At 36.9% G+C, this 14868-nt stretch overlaps 1 protein-coding gene across 1 annotated transcript in view; it reads right to left on the bottom strand.

Moving 5' to 3' along the window:
• Positions 1-13210, bottom strand: part of KCND2 (potassium voltage-gated channel subfamily D member 2) — a 22112-nt gene extending 8902 nt beyond the window's left edge. Inside the window, exons 1-2 of the mRNA XM_017513863.2 lie at positions 13092-13210; positions 9559-9721 (exon numbers count right to left, since the gene is read on the bottom strand). Of these exons, the coding sequence (XP_017369352.2) occupies positions 9559-9721; positions 13092-13210 (282 nt within the window). The remainder of the gene's footprint in view (positions 1-9558; positions 9722-13091) is intronic.
• Positions 13211-14868: the final 1658 nt, after the last annotated feature.

The raw sequence follows: 14868 nt of genomic DNA, 5'->3' as shown, positions 1-14868 counted from the left end.
TATATATATATATATATATATATATATATATATATAAAATTGCGTTTTAGGTTTTGGAGTACATGTAAAAGCCAGCTTTTCACATGCAACTATTGAAAATGACCTCTCTACCTTTTTAAGTACTTTATTTCAGTTAATATTTATCAGTAAAATCAATAAACTACCTTGGAGCTGGCTTGTGCCTTTAAAAATTATAATTAAGTCTTTACAGTAAGATCAAATTATTTCATCATTGTTTCTTTCAGTTGTGTCAAAAGAAAAATAACTATTACTTTACTTATATCTTCATTTATCCTGATCTGAGTAACTTAATGAAATCAAGACCAGATTGGTAGCTCAGGAAACCAGCTGCCAACTCCTTTTCATTTAAACTAATGTCCTTAAAAAAATTAGTAACTAAGTATTGAGAACTGATTGCCTTTCTTCCTTTTTATTTTTTTAAGAAACACTATTCATCTATATCTGCATCCTCCAATATAAAATTATATTTTTGCAATTATCCTTTGAATGAGCCAATGTAGATCCCATGCCAAACAACATGGGTTCTCTCTCTAAACTAACAAACAGACAAAACAATCGAACAAAAACAACCCTGAATTTACCTATTTTGTCTGCTAGCATGGGTCCACACAACTGTATGCTCATGTGATTTGTATTTCACTCTTGAATTTGCTAAAATGAAGAACATAGTGAGCCTATCCAGAGAGATTTAAACATTGCTTTTCATTTTTAAAGCATTTTCTTTTGTGTGTGTAGAGAATGTCCTTCAATGTAGAGGGGTTAGGTGGCCAGTTCAATTGTTCCTTTAAGTTACAGTAAGAGCCCTAAAGTGAAAGCGCTGAGCATCTGGCTGTGCAGCCAGATTTCTGATATTCCATTCTACTTTCTAACTGCTGTTGTCGATGTGCATTTAGATTGTCATGGACGGAGTCTGGTTTTCTCTTCCTGGAGAGTAGTATTTTGGTGACCATCTACTTGTATTACATGAAGTTAGCAAGCGTACGTAAAACAGAGACTAGGATGGCTTAGATAAGTTTCCTTAAGCTTATCTTACAAGACTCCCTTCTTTTTCCTTTCTAAACAATCCAGAACAATAGTATCTTTAGTCTCAAGTCCTAAAATGTTCCTTTTAATAAAAATGTTTAAATTATCTAGATTTTTTAAATGAAAAAATTTTAGTACTACAAAAGCGCATGCAAACAATTGTCTGTGACCCTGGAGCCAGCCCACTCCTAGGCTTCAGAATCAATCATGGTAATATTTCTAGAGAACTCTTGAGAAACTTTCTAAGTATAAAAGAGCAAATATATATATATATATATATATATATATATATATATATATATACACAAACACACATACACACACACACATAGATTTTTACTCTGGAGAATACTCCTCACACTCTTCTGCAAATTCATTGTTTTTTAATTATATTTTGGAACTCCTTCCATATATGCATGTAAAGATCCACCTCATTTTTTATAAATGTATAATATATAATATGCCACGGTATAAACAAAGCATTATTTATTTACCAGGCCAACTACCAATTAATTTTTAAAGCATCTTTGGCAACTATAAGCAATGCTCTCTGCTTTGAATATGATGATGAGCTTATCTACAAGACATAGTTCTGAAAGCAAAATTATTCCTGGACCAAAGGGAATGGGCAAAAGATTTATCTTTAGCATGTAATGCTGTTTGACAGCAGTTTTTTAATGAAATAAAATTATCTTTGGAGAAAGAGTCTGAACAATCTTAAGGTATTCTCATGGAATTAATACTTTCGATAACAAGTGTGTGTTTGTGTGCACATGTGTCTGTTTGTGCGTGTCTCTGTGTGTTTCTTTTGTAAGATCTTACCAAATCTCCCTCCAAAGTTATTGTACCAAGATGCCTTTCACACACGTCATTTGAGAGTAGCACTGAGATGTTTGAAGCTCTCCAAATCGCTTTTAGATATCATCTGTCTTTAACTCCACCCCTCCTCCCTTCCTTCCTAAATTTATTCTTCCTGTGTGCTGAGTCTAGGTTAAAAATAATACTGTGTACAAAGATCATATTTGTAAATGATGAGAAAATTAGACAAATTTCATTCTTTGTTGGTAACATAACGTTTAGATCACTCAAAATACTGACAACAGTAGAGAATGAAGTTGGAAGGTAGAAAATTTTTAACTTCAAAAGCTGGGCTGCAGTTTCAGGATTTCAGACCAGACTCAGTAAAACAGTAGCAAGAGACAAGGACATTTGGAAATGACTCAAAATTAGCCCCGTAATTCAGAAATTAGAAACTTATATATTGATTTTTAAAAAGGGATTATTGTTGAAATTTCAGTGTTAAAGTCTCTTTGGTCTCCTGGAACATTCATTGCCTTTCTACTCCCGACTTCTGACTCCTCTCTCCCTCCCTCCCTTCATTCTTTAAGCATTCAGCAGCAGCACTAGGAAATACTGCTTTATTTTATTAAGGAAACATATATATTAACCAAAAATACCATCCAGCAACATAAAATGACAAATATTTCTCATCATATAATGGAAAGCCTACATGTGGTGGCAAACACTACTGCAGAAGTAGTTCTAAGCTTAGGGAAAAAGAAGATGTTGTTTTAGAGACAGACTAGCCATTTCTGCTTAGTTATGCGCTATGTTAGAAAAATAACTTCCCATCTCAATTTCAATCATGGCTTTTCTTTGACTCGACTATCATTCTATAGGTGTTAATTGGATTAAATGGCCTTGTGGAGCACCACAACAAATGCCTGTTGAATGCTAGCCTTTATGACTTGGGATTATATCTTTGGTTCCAGCAGGTAATTGAAAGAAATTATTTTACAAAGATATTTTTAAAAAATCATTTTACTTCTGACCCACTCAGTATGACAATCTTGGCAGCTCTGATTATGCAATTGGGAGGTTAAAAGAAAGCCATCTGCTAGTAAAAAGAAATGTACTCTTTTCAGTTTCTTACCCCCCTTTTAGGACATACAACCTTTGGCATGGCAAAGTATCAGCAGATGATTTGGAAGTTAGAGAAAGGTTGTAGTAAGTACTCTATCTTAGCTGTATGAAAAGTAGGAGTCTTCTAAAACTTAAATTAAAGCAAGGTTTACATTTTTAGTATAATAAAAAGCTTTATAGTTATTTTCAAACAATTTATTTGCCTTAAATGGTGATGGCATTTGGAAAAAAGTCGTCTCATAAGCATATTCTTCCTATGCATCCCGATTCTTCATAGCTGCAGTTTTTATCTAATCATCCAATCTTTGCAGGATTTCTCAAAGTTGGTTCCAAGGAATTTGTAAGTGTAAGGAGTAAAATCTAAACCAAACAGATGGAGCAAACAACTGGTTCTGTGCTCCAGAAAGGTCTGGGAAATGCTGAGATGTTAAACAGATTTCTTTGCTCTTGGGTTCCTCACACCATATAATATTAGGGTGATCACTGTGAGGAGAACAGGGATACATAGTATGCAAGTTTCCTCAAACTAATTTGACATGGAATTCTTGTATTGTTAAGTACTCACAGGCTAGTATACAGTGGAACACAATGGATTTTAAGCAGACTGTTTTTGAATTACCTCAAATCACATAAACTTATAGTTTATGTTGTGCAACAGAGGCTGGAAGTCAATCTGAGAAGGATCTATAAGCCAAATACCACTGAGATACTCATTTCCTTAAATGGTCAGTCATTTCTAGATGAAGTATGAGGTAGATTGAAGGAAGTTATCAGACCATCTTGTTCCCAAATCACAAAATATTTTGAAAAATAAAGGTATTCTAGGCAGCCTTAAAAGTGAGGTAAATGAGGTGTTTCTCTTTGGTAACTCCTTATTCCCCAAATACTTGCCCTACACTCCCCGTAACATGCATTCTGGAAATTTTGTTTACAGTTGTTTCTTTCATTTAAGGGTTAGTAAAATGCCTTAGGTGGAGGTAGCATATTAAACTTTGTCAGCTTTTAAAAGTTTAAGGCATTTATAGGAATCTTTTCATTTGCTAAGAAAAATAACTCTGCTAGAAATTTGAGACAAGTTAGTACCAAACAACAATAAAAAGAGAGGAAAGACGTTAGTGGCAGACAGGGTTATATTCCTAGGTCCAGAACTTGGTTAATCCTGGAGATGACAGGGCTAAGCAGAAACAGGGCTCGGATTTGGGTCAGTGGAAGAGGCTAAGCAATGAGAGGTCTACAAGAGGATTCTATGTTGAAAGACGTGAGAACAGAAAGAGGAAATAGGAGGGCATCTGAGATCAAATTCTTGGGTGGGATTAGGAGCTGGGAATTTTCATTATCATAGTAGATAATCTAAGAGATTATTTTCAGGCTACAGCAAGCAGTTATTTCTTGCTTTTTAAATTATTTTACTTAAAAGAAAAACCTCTTTGGTTTGGACATTGGTTATAGGTGATTGGTCAGGGTGGTGGGAAAAAATATAGGAAAGATGTGAACCTTCTTGGAAGGCCAGAAGGTTTTATAAAAGCTTTGGGAAAGAGTTACTACTGAAGGCAGCCTAATCCTCTTACCTTGAGTTAATAGCAAAGAGCAGATAACAAGGGAATGTAGGGGAGTTTATCTAAATAGCTTGTTTACCTGTTGCCACTGGAAACCAACCTTTGATCTCTCCTGGGGTTGGGGTGGTGGGGGGGCTTGGCAATGTTGCTTACTCACATTAAATCCATTCTAAAATAAATTCGAGCATCTCTGGCATATGGGGGCTGCAAGAGTGGACTCCCTCTTTGGAGTCTGTAAGCCATGGGGTCCCTTACCCATGCTCTCACAGGGATAACACCTGTGTCTCTGTACGTCCATCGTCTATCACTTATCTAGAATCTGTGGGTCAGTCTCAGAAATGGCTGAATGTACTAGGCAGTGGTTTTCAAAGTGTTGTCTCCCAAGCAGCAGTACTGGCATTACCTGGGAATTTATTAGTAAATTTTTCAGGCTCTAACCCAAAACTGTGGAGTCTGATGTTTTGGGATCCAACAATCTGGTATGTGTGGCTCACACCTATAATCCCAGCACTTTGGGAGGCTGAGGTGAGCGAATCACCTGAGGTCAGAAGTTCAAGGCCAGCCTGGCCAACGTGGTGAAACCCTGTCTCTATTAAAAATACAAAAATTATCCAGGTGTGGCAGTGGGCACCTGTAATCCCAACTACTTGAGAGGCTGAGGCAGGAGAATTGCTTGAACCGGGGAGGCAGAGGTTGCAGTGATCCAAGGTTGCACCACTGCCCTCCACCCTGGGCAACAGGAGTGAAACTCTGTCTCAAAAAAAACCTAAAAAACAAACAAGCAAAAAAGAAGCTTTCCAGATGATTCTAATGAATCTCAAGTTTGAAAATCATACTAGCAGGGTATGATAAATGGCAGACTAAATAAGGGTAGTATCTTTCTAAGTCAATGTGAAAAATTTAATGTGAAAATTAAAAATATTACACTATACATTGGCTCATTGATTCTACACTTCTCACTGCATTTAGCATTATCAACAAGAATATCCTAAAATATTCATAGTTCAAATAATACTAGAATTTTTTTGCCTTGGACTTTAATCACTAGGGTTTGTGAGCATAAGCAAATTATCTGTAAAATGGAAATAGTGTACTTCCTTTGAAAGTTGACTGTGAATAAACAAAAAACATATATAAAGCACCTGGGACATTCTAGAAACTAGTGAGGGTTTTTGTTGTTGCAATTAGCATTATTAAATTATAACTATAATTACTACTATGATTATCATATAATAATTACTCACAGATTAGCCTGTGAGTATGGAGATGATTAGGTGGTGTGATCCATATTTTAAAAGAGCTGCTTCAAAATATCAACCTGCCACTTGTCATTGCATTAATCTATTTTTATTTTGGCTAATACATTCTATTCAGTAAATATTTATTGAATAAGAGAATCAACAAATCTATTAACATACAATTACCAATGGTGGGAGTAGGGAAGAGGTGTCATGGTTTAGGCCTATACCCACCAGCATGTCAGTATTTAAGACTTTATCGAGGATTGATACAAATGGAGTAAATGATGTATTTCCTGTAAATGGCAAGAGCGGGTAGCAGCAAAAGCAGGTAGAGCATTTGCAGAGGGAAGAACTTGGAAGAAGGAAAGTATTTCTGATGGTGATGATGGGAATTTTCCCAAAATTAATATTCTGTCTATTTCATGCTTTTCCTTGGTTTGGAGTGCAATTGAATTAAACACCAAAAATACGGTCTAAAAACCATTTTGTAATATTACTTTTATTAGTCCGTTGGACTGATGTTTTTACTGAATTGAATGCTTGCTTGACTGAATTAGCTGGTTATTTTTGCATAACTTTAATATTTGGCACATAGCCCAGACCCAGATAAATTTAAACTGTCTTAGCCTAATGGGCATTTGTTCTGCTTTTTTTCCTCTAATCTCTTGGGAAGGAAAATAGGAAATATCCCTGGGTAACTTATTTTGTTCATATCCACTGTTCTTTCTTAGAAGATTATGTTCAGTTTATTGATCACAGACTATATACTGCATGTATTATACTATGTTATTATATCTGACTTTACTAATCCAATTTTTCTAGTAGTAAAACTCTGTAAAATTCATTGCATTTTATGGCAGGAAATAAAATATATAGCAAATATTTTAAAGTTACCAAAAAGCATTCATAAAACATACTTTTCAATTAGTGTACTTTTAGAATGTTTTTATTTTTGATTTCTAAATGTAGGCCAAAAGGCTTCTAAAATATCCTAAGGTTTTCTTTATTGATTTCTTTGTTGCAGATGACAAACTCTGAAGAAATTCGGGTGTTTGGGAAATTGGTTTATTGGACATTAGATTTGTGCTTCCTCTAGTTTTCATATAGGTGGCTCTTTTTTTTTTTTCTGAGACGGAGTTTGCTCTTGTTACCCAGGCTGGAGTGCAATGGCACGATCTCGGCTCATCGCAACCTCCGCCTCCCGGGTTCAGGCAATTCTCCTGCCTCAGCTTCCCGAGTAGCCGGGACTACAGGCAAGCGCCACCATGCCCAGCTAATTTTTTTTTTGTATTTTTAGTAGAGACGGGGTTTCACCATGTTGACCAGGATGGTCTCGATCTCTTGACCTCATGATCCACCTGCCTTGGCCTCCCACAGTGCTGGGATTACAGGCTTGAGCCACCGCGCCCGGCCATAGGTGACTCTTATACTAAAGAAGGGATTTCTAGAATGGAGATGGATGGGTGGTTGAAAGTTAAGCTTTTTGTGGGATCCCGTTATTCTAGACAATGTGCATATGTACCCAGTAGAGGGACTATACTATGGGCAGAGCCACAGTTGTGGCACTGGAAGGTCCCTGGTGGTGGGATCAGCTGTGGCTGAAATCCCTTTACCTCTGCTTGCCAAGGGTATGCATTCCCTACATAAGACTACAACTATCCAGAGGGTGCCTTTTTCTACTCCTCTCTGTTCATTAGATGATCAGTTCTCTATATCCATGTGGATTGGACTATTTCTAACTCTTCTCTGTAATAATTAGCTAACGGCTAGGCATTCATTCAAAAATGAAAGGTTCCATAAAACAAATAACTACAGGGCTCAAAAAAGCAATTCTTTGCTAAAGGAAGAAGATCTTTGACAGTGGGCATAAATTGACAGAGAACATGCTAGTTCTCTGGACAAATATGCTGTGTAGACACACCGATTAACTAGAACTTTCCAAAGTCTTACTTTATGAGATTATACTTTACTAAAGTGGCTGACATTGTTCATATGTGTGTTTAAGATCCTGTTCTGGAATTACCTACAAAGCCAGTGAATAACTAGATCAAGGTCTCTCATGATATTTTGTTAGTTATAACACATCACCCAGGTTGTGCATCTACTTTAGTCATGATTATGAATGGCTTTGGATATTTTTAAATAATGAATCTATCCTTAAAGGACAAAGATATAGTGACTATGAAGAATACTAGAAATACAGTGCCATAAGCCCTAAGGAAACTACAAAAGAGGTTTCCAAGATTACTTCTAAGTAACAAGGGACCTGCCTCTCAAGGTGACTGTTTTGACAAAGAATGGGGAAGGGAAGTATGCTAGAATTTACATAGCTTTTCTGAAAGGCACCTTATCATAGTGTTTGTATATGAAACTGGATGCAAGACTGGCTTGGATGGAATGGTGGATCTCCAACTTAACAGGCGTGTGATCTTATGGTTGCTTAATTTGGCAGTACTTGAGGAGTCTCATCTATAAAATGAGGATATAATGGTAACTAACTGCTAGAGCTTTAGTGAAGGTTGTATGTGTTGACTCAAGTTTAGCTTAAAGTTGCCTCCTTACCATATTTTAAGTTTAGCCTGAAGATTTCTTTACACATAGTGAACTGTAACCTAAATGGAGGTGTAAACAGACTGTAGCCCACTCTTGTGCCAACCAACGAGTTTTGGCCAAAGGGGGCCAACTGTTCAAATAAGGCAAATGCTGAGCTGTAGGCAGTACAGCTGTTTCTGTACGCCACTGTCATTTTCTGTACATCCCTTTCCTTTTACTGCCTATAAATCTTTTTCTAAACATGTGGCTGTTCTCGAGTTTCTGAGCTTACTCTGGCTTGAAAGGCTGCCCGATTCATGAATTGTTCTTTGCTCAATTAAACTGTTAAATCTAATTTGGCTAAGGTAAGGTTTTTCTTTTAACATATGAATTCTTTTGTGAAAAACATGAGACTAATGTCTGGCACATATAAACCATCAGTAAACATTAAATATTGACAATATTATGATGTGTTTATATACATTTATATACACTTATATATAATCTTAATCTTACTATTTTCCCCATTTTATAGTTGATTCTTAGAGGGATTAATTAACTGGCATGAAGTTCAAACAAACAGCAAGCCGCTGGAACGAGAACAAAACTCAGCTACAAGTGATCAGATTGCTTCCTGTGTCAGCTATGTAAAATATCTGAGAGACACATTTTGGTGCCCTGTAATAACCCTCGTCTACTGAACCAGCTTGACCCTTGATAGACTGAGACTCAATGAATCAGATCTAGAAATCTGATTTTAATAAAGTTTGCCAATAATCTGTTTCTGATTTTGCTACTGTCGTTAGTGCTGTTCATCGAATATTTCTTATTTCTGCTTCTGGCCCCACAGTAGGACTGTATTTTCCTGCCCACTTTGAAGGTAAACACTGCTGTGTGATTTGCTTTGGTTAATGCAATAAACAAGAAAGTGACTCAAGCCACTTCCAGGAGGGTGCATTAGGAAGCAGTGTGTGATTCATCATGTCCTTTATTCCTGCTGGAGTGTCTGCAGAAGTATGCTGTCAAGATGAAGTCTCTATTCTCTGGACAAGTAATGGACTTGTGGTATGATTAAGAAATACTACTTATTGCTTTAAGCCACTGAGATGTTAGGTTTCTTTTGAGCATAGAATTATCTACCTGGTCCTCACTGATGCAACTACTGACTAACCCAGAGCACTGAATAGTCATTAAGAAATTTTAAAGCTTACTATAAATAGTGAGAAGTGCTAAACCATGGCTGCACAGAGCTGAATACGCACCTTTTGTGCCCTGCGTTTGTCTGCTCGTTGATTTTGGTGGTAGATGCGGCTGAAGTTGGATACAATCACTGGAACGGGTAGAGCAATGACCAAGACCCCACTCAGTGAACAGATAGAACCAAAAATCTTCCCTGCTATGGTTTTTGGCACCATGTCACCATACCTGGGTTAGAGAAAAAAATATATATTGTTTTAAGTCACAGAAAGACATTTCTACCTGAAAATAATAGTTTTTTGCTTTAAGTCATGATTTTTGGACATATCTATTTCTACTTCATGACTACAATAAAAAAGTCTGGCTTCAGATTTTAATGTCAGAAATTATAAATATCTGAATATAAATATTACCTTTCAACCCTGTAGAAAATCATTCTAACATTTAGGAATCTCTTTGACTGGAAAATATTTTAAGCCAGATGATGTAATGATAGCTCTTCAATTTTTCCTTTATACGCTATGACATAGTTCTTTACATTTATTTAATACTGAATAATTCCGTGCTGAAATTTATAGTCTGGATAACACAATTTTCCACTTAGTCTTTTTCAGCATTCAATTGGTTATGAAATTTAAGTAGAAAAAGTAGCACATCACATTCCTTTCACCAGATGTCATCATTTAAAAAATAAACTTTTCAAAGTCCCCATTAACCTTCACTTGTGAAATCTAATGGCCTTTTCTCCATAAAAATCTAACTCAGTCTCTCATTTGTAGCTTATTAGTTGACTATTCTCTCCTTGAAAGACTCTTTTTATTCTTGGCTTTAGTATTAGAAAATATTCTTAGTCTCCCTCCTACCTCATTGGCTACCACTTCTCCATCTTCTTTTCTGCCTCCTGTCCCTTATCTGATTTTTAAACTTTAGAGTACTTTAGGTCTCAGTCTTCAGTCCTCTTATCTTCTCCATATAAACCCACTTCCTATGTAACTTTATCCAGTCTCATAGCTTAAACCTATCTCTATGCAGCTGATGCTCTAATTTACATTGACAGCCATGATATCTTTCCTGAAAAGCGGATTCAGATCTCCAGTGGTCTGGTCTATTTCTACCCCTGCATGCCTAGAGTCAATTAAAACTTAAATTAGCCAAAATGGAACTCCTTTTTCCCTAGATTCCTCTGCCTCTGTCAAATCTTTTCCTCCCACAAGTCTGCCACCTATAATTAAATAGAACCACCACCATGCAGTTGTTCATACCAAAACTGAAAGAGCCATCTCCCCAGTCACCAGTATCAACATTTCATCTCTTAGTTGGTCTCATTGTTTGTGGGCAAACCAAATTGTATCCCATGTAAGTCTCTTCATGACAATAAACCAAACCAGGGTCATTTCTTACCAGAGCCACAAATATAGCTTCTTACCTGATTCTCTTTTCTACATTTACCATTTTACAGTTCATGCCAACATAGCAGCCAGAACTTTGGTTTTAAAAATGGAGATTAGACTATTGCTATATTGCTTAAACCCTCAAATGGGCTTGAAACTGAAATAAATCCAAACTCCTCAGTTTTACCTGCAAGGGCCTACCTCATTCAGTTGCTGCCTATATTTTACACCACCTTTCACCAAGCTCACTATACTCTGGCCACACTGTCCATCTGGCCCTCTATGGTGATTATTCAAGGTGCTATTTAAATGCCTCCATCCAAGTGATTTTCTGGTCACCTCATTCACAGAAGTCTTATTCTCTTCCCTAATCATCCTCTATAACATTTCCTCATTTGATTATTTCAGAGTACTTATTAACATTGTCTTACTTCTTAATTTATTTTTTCACTCCGCATCCACCATACTGAGGCTAGAATGTAAACTTGCTAAAGCAGGAATTATTCAACTTCATGTCTCATGAGCATAAGGCAGGCAGGCAGGCTCCTACTACATATCAGTTGAATGAATACATTTTCTCTTCTTTTCTGATGGAGAGTTCATCTAAGAGTACACTCCTGGGACAGGGACAAGGAGGAGTTTTTTCCATCTTACTATTGCAGAAGTTACCCAGCTGTGTCTGAGCTCCAACTACTCCACGCTCACTCTGGGGCTCTGGAGAGCTCAATGCTCAGAGTGCAGTCCTGAGAGACAGAGCTCAAAGGAGCTCATACTAGAATCCACACTCTAGGGAGTTTAGGAGGACTTGGGGTTATATTGTATCTTGAGAGGTAGCCTAGGCAATAGTCACTCTAACATTGTTTTGTGAGAAAACGTCTGTGTCAATATGGAGATGGAGAGGAACTGGCTGAAGAAAAACTGTTGAGAGAGACAGAAGGTGATACTATTTAGTGCCACATTTAATAACCATATTCTGAGCTCTGGTCCTTTGCTTTGCAGACCCAGATACTCACTCTTGTTGGTGTTTGTGGATGATCAGCAGTTGAGCTAATTTAACATAGCTGAAGTTCCCACAAGGCTTTGGCACCAGAATGACAGTATTAATTTATAGTACAAAAATAATAATCCAAGGACCAGAATGCTGTCTTCATATAAAACATGATCTCTTTCTGCAATTTATCTGGGAAACTAAATTATAATCTAAAGATTATGTTAGTGAAGAAACAGTGAAAGCTAAAGGAATTTAGAAGATGAATTTAAAAAGTCTTAGGGATGTTCTTACTATAGAGATATGTCAGTGGGATTGGAAGGTCAACTCCTTTTTATACAATGTTGTGTACATCTGAGCCAAATTATGTGTTTGTCACAGTTCACGTTGATTGTCCAGCCATATTTTATACACAGTGTTCTTTCCCTTTGCATTGATTATGAAGTAGGCCCCAGAGAATGCATAAGCGTGCACATGTGCGTGCGCACGCGCGCACACACACACACACACACACACACACACACACACACACACACACAGCTTTTTAAAAGGGGATTTGATTTTTAATAAAAACTCAAGTATTTATTATGGCTAAAGAAGACAAGTACTGAGTCTATGTAATTAAAGTAAGCCTTTTAAAATCTAAATATATAAAAAAGCTAAGTGAATTCATCATATAGTTTCTCTTGCCCTTAAAAGAATTTTTAAAATCAGTATTCATTAACTACTTTTTGTATTCTAGGCTTATGTCAGAGGATAGGCAAGCTCAGCATACTTGCAATTATTAGAGAAAATCATGAAAAGTAAGGAGCTACACCAGTTTGCTGAAAGGCAGCAAATTCACAGTCTAGAAGGATCCATAAGGGCAAAGAGATTACAGATACATAAGAGAAGCTCCGTGTCATAAAGCTATGCTAATCTACATCAAATAAAATAGTTATATTTTAGCTCTACCATCTTTGTTTTGTAATCCAATCAACTTCATAACCAATCCTTCACAACCGAGAAAGCACAGGTGAATATTTGCCAAGACTGGGCAGGACTGCAATGACTGTCATGGGAAGAGGAAGCGGGCACAAAGTATTCATCGATGGGTACATCTTCTCTCATGTTTATACTCTTGGGTAGAGACACAGTCTCTCTCCACATTATAGCCAGTTAGGATGTCTCCAAGGCTCTGCTGCTGTGAGATAAGGTAGAGGAGATGGTAAGAGAGTACAAGGAAGTAGAACAGGCAGGGGTGCTAAGACGGTCCAGACTGTCCTGCAATTTCTCATGCAAGGGACAGCCTGAGCCCTTGGCTGGTTTCCATGGAACACCAGCTGCCTGCTTCGTCATACTCCTTGGTATAATTTACGTTACTCTTTCTTTCCTTCTTGCTGCTCCCTTTAACAGTTGAAGGTGGACTGCTGTTGATATTTGCAATATTTAAGCATATCTCACTATTTGAATGTGTTGGAGAAGAGCAAAAAAATAGTATGATTCATGTCTGTTTTTACATTATCCTTTTTGTCTCTCTTCTCATTTAGGAGTGACCTGGAGAAATGGAAATGGGCAATTTTCATCTGCGAACTTGTAACTGAACATAGAATCTGCCAGGGATGGGATACATCTCACTGGCAAAATCAGCTGCTTTTCTTTGTTTAACAAAAGATCTTCTAACTAGTATTCAAACTCATAGCAAGAAGCAAAATAGCGTTACACACCTCAGGAATCATATCTCCCTAAAATTCCATGGAGGAAAGGCTTAGAATAGAAAGCTTATATTGAGAAGTGACAATTATTGTGGTGAAATGATCATTTAAAGTTAAAGTGTTTCTCAAATACTGCCACCTTTGAGTGATTATTTATATCCTAGGCAACTTGGTTTTCTGTTGGTACTAATTATTTACATTCAATATAAAATACATCTCATTTTTTTCCAGACTCCTTATTGGTAAATTTATGCTAGGCCCAGTAGGATTATTTATTTCATTCTGTTTTTCTTCAGAATTTTATATTATGCGTTCAGTCTTTGAAAAATCATTTTCTAAAAAAGTTACACCAAAACATGGCATAGATAGGTGTTTATATTCATTTGGATATTTTTTTGTATTTAATAAGATTAATTAAAAGACTACAAGAAGCTCCTAAAGTTAAATAAGATAAAGAATGTATTCTCAAAAAAGTTAAAGGGAAACAAGAGAATATATCATAAGAGAATAACTATCAAATATTTTACATAATACAGCAACTTGAACTTTGTTCATTGAAAGGAAGCTTTTCCCCTTCTCTCTCTGTCTCATCTCTATCTCTCTCTCTCTTGCCACGATGGAGTGCAGTGGCGAGATCTTGGCTAACTGAAACCTCCACCTCCTGAGTTCAAGTTCTCCTGCCTCAGCCTCCTGAGTAGCTGGAATTACAGTCACGTGCCACACCACCCAGCTAATTTTTGTACATTTAGTAGAGACAGGGTTTCACCATGTTGGCCAGGCTGGTCTTGATCTCCTGACATTGTGATCCACCTGCCTCAGCCCCCCAAAGTGCTGGAATTACAGGCCTGAGCCACGGTGCCCGGCTCCCCATACTCTTTCTACTCTCCCCTGCTTCTAAGTTTTCCTTCTTTCTCCTATATTTACTATGTCAGTAGAGCCACCAGTTTCTTTCTGCCCCTTTTTCACCCTGGACATCTGCCAGAGCTCGTGTTTATGGCTCCCTTTCCTCCTCACATCAGTTAAAAAGATACAATATGGAAGTGGCCTTTGCATAAAAATGTTAATTCTAAATTTGCGCATACTTCCCAAAACTACTTGGCTAAAATTTTCTATTTTGCATTGAATGAAGATTATATTGGGTGTCAGAAGAGATTTAATTTTTGGCTAGTAAAGATTTCAGTCCCAAATATTATCCAAAAGTTTTGTGAAAAGTTCTTGAATTCTTGCATGCACTCTGTTTAATGCTAAATCTGGTGAAATCTGATTAATTCAGGCAGACAATGCATCCATTCACCCATCTAT

The sequence above is a fragment of the Cebus imitator genome, unplaced genomic scaffold, assembly GCF_001604975.1.
Source record: "Cebus imitator isolate Cc_AM_T3 unplaced genomic scaffold, Cebus_imitator-1.0 Scaffold508, whole genome shotgun sequence".
Lineage (NCBI taxonomy): Eukaryota > Metazoa > Chordata > Mammalia > Primates > Cebidae > Cebus > Cebus imitator.
Note: the sequence above shows the minus strand (reverse complement) of the source record. Positions and strands in the feature narration are given on the sequence as shown.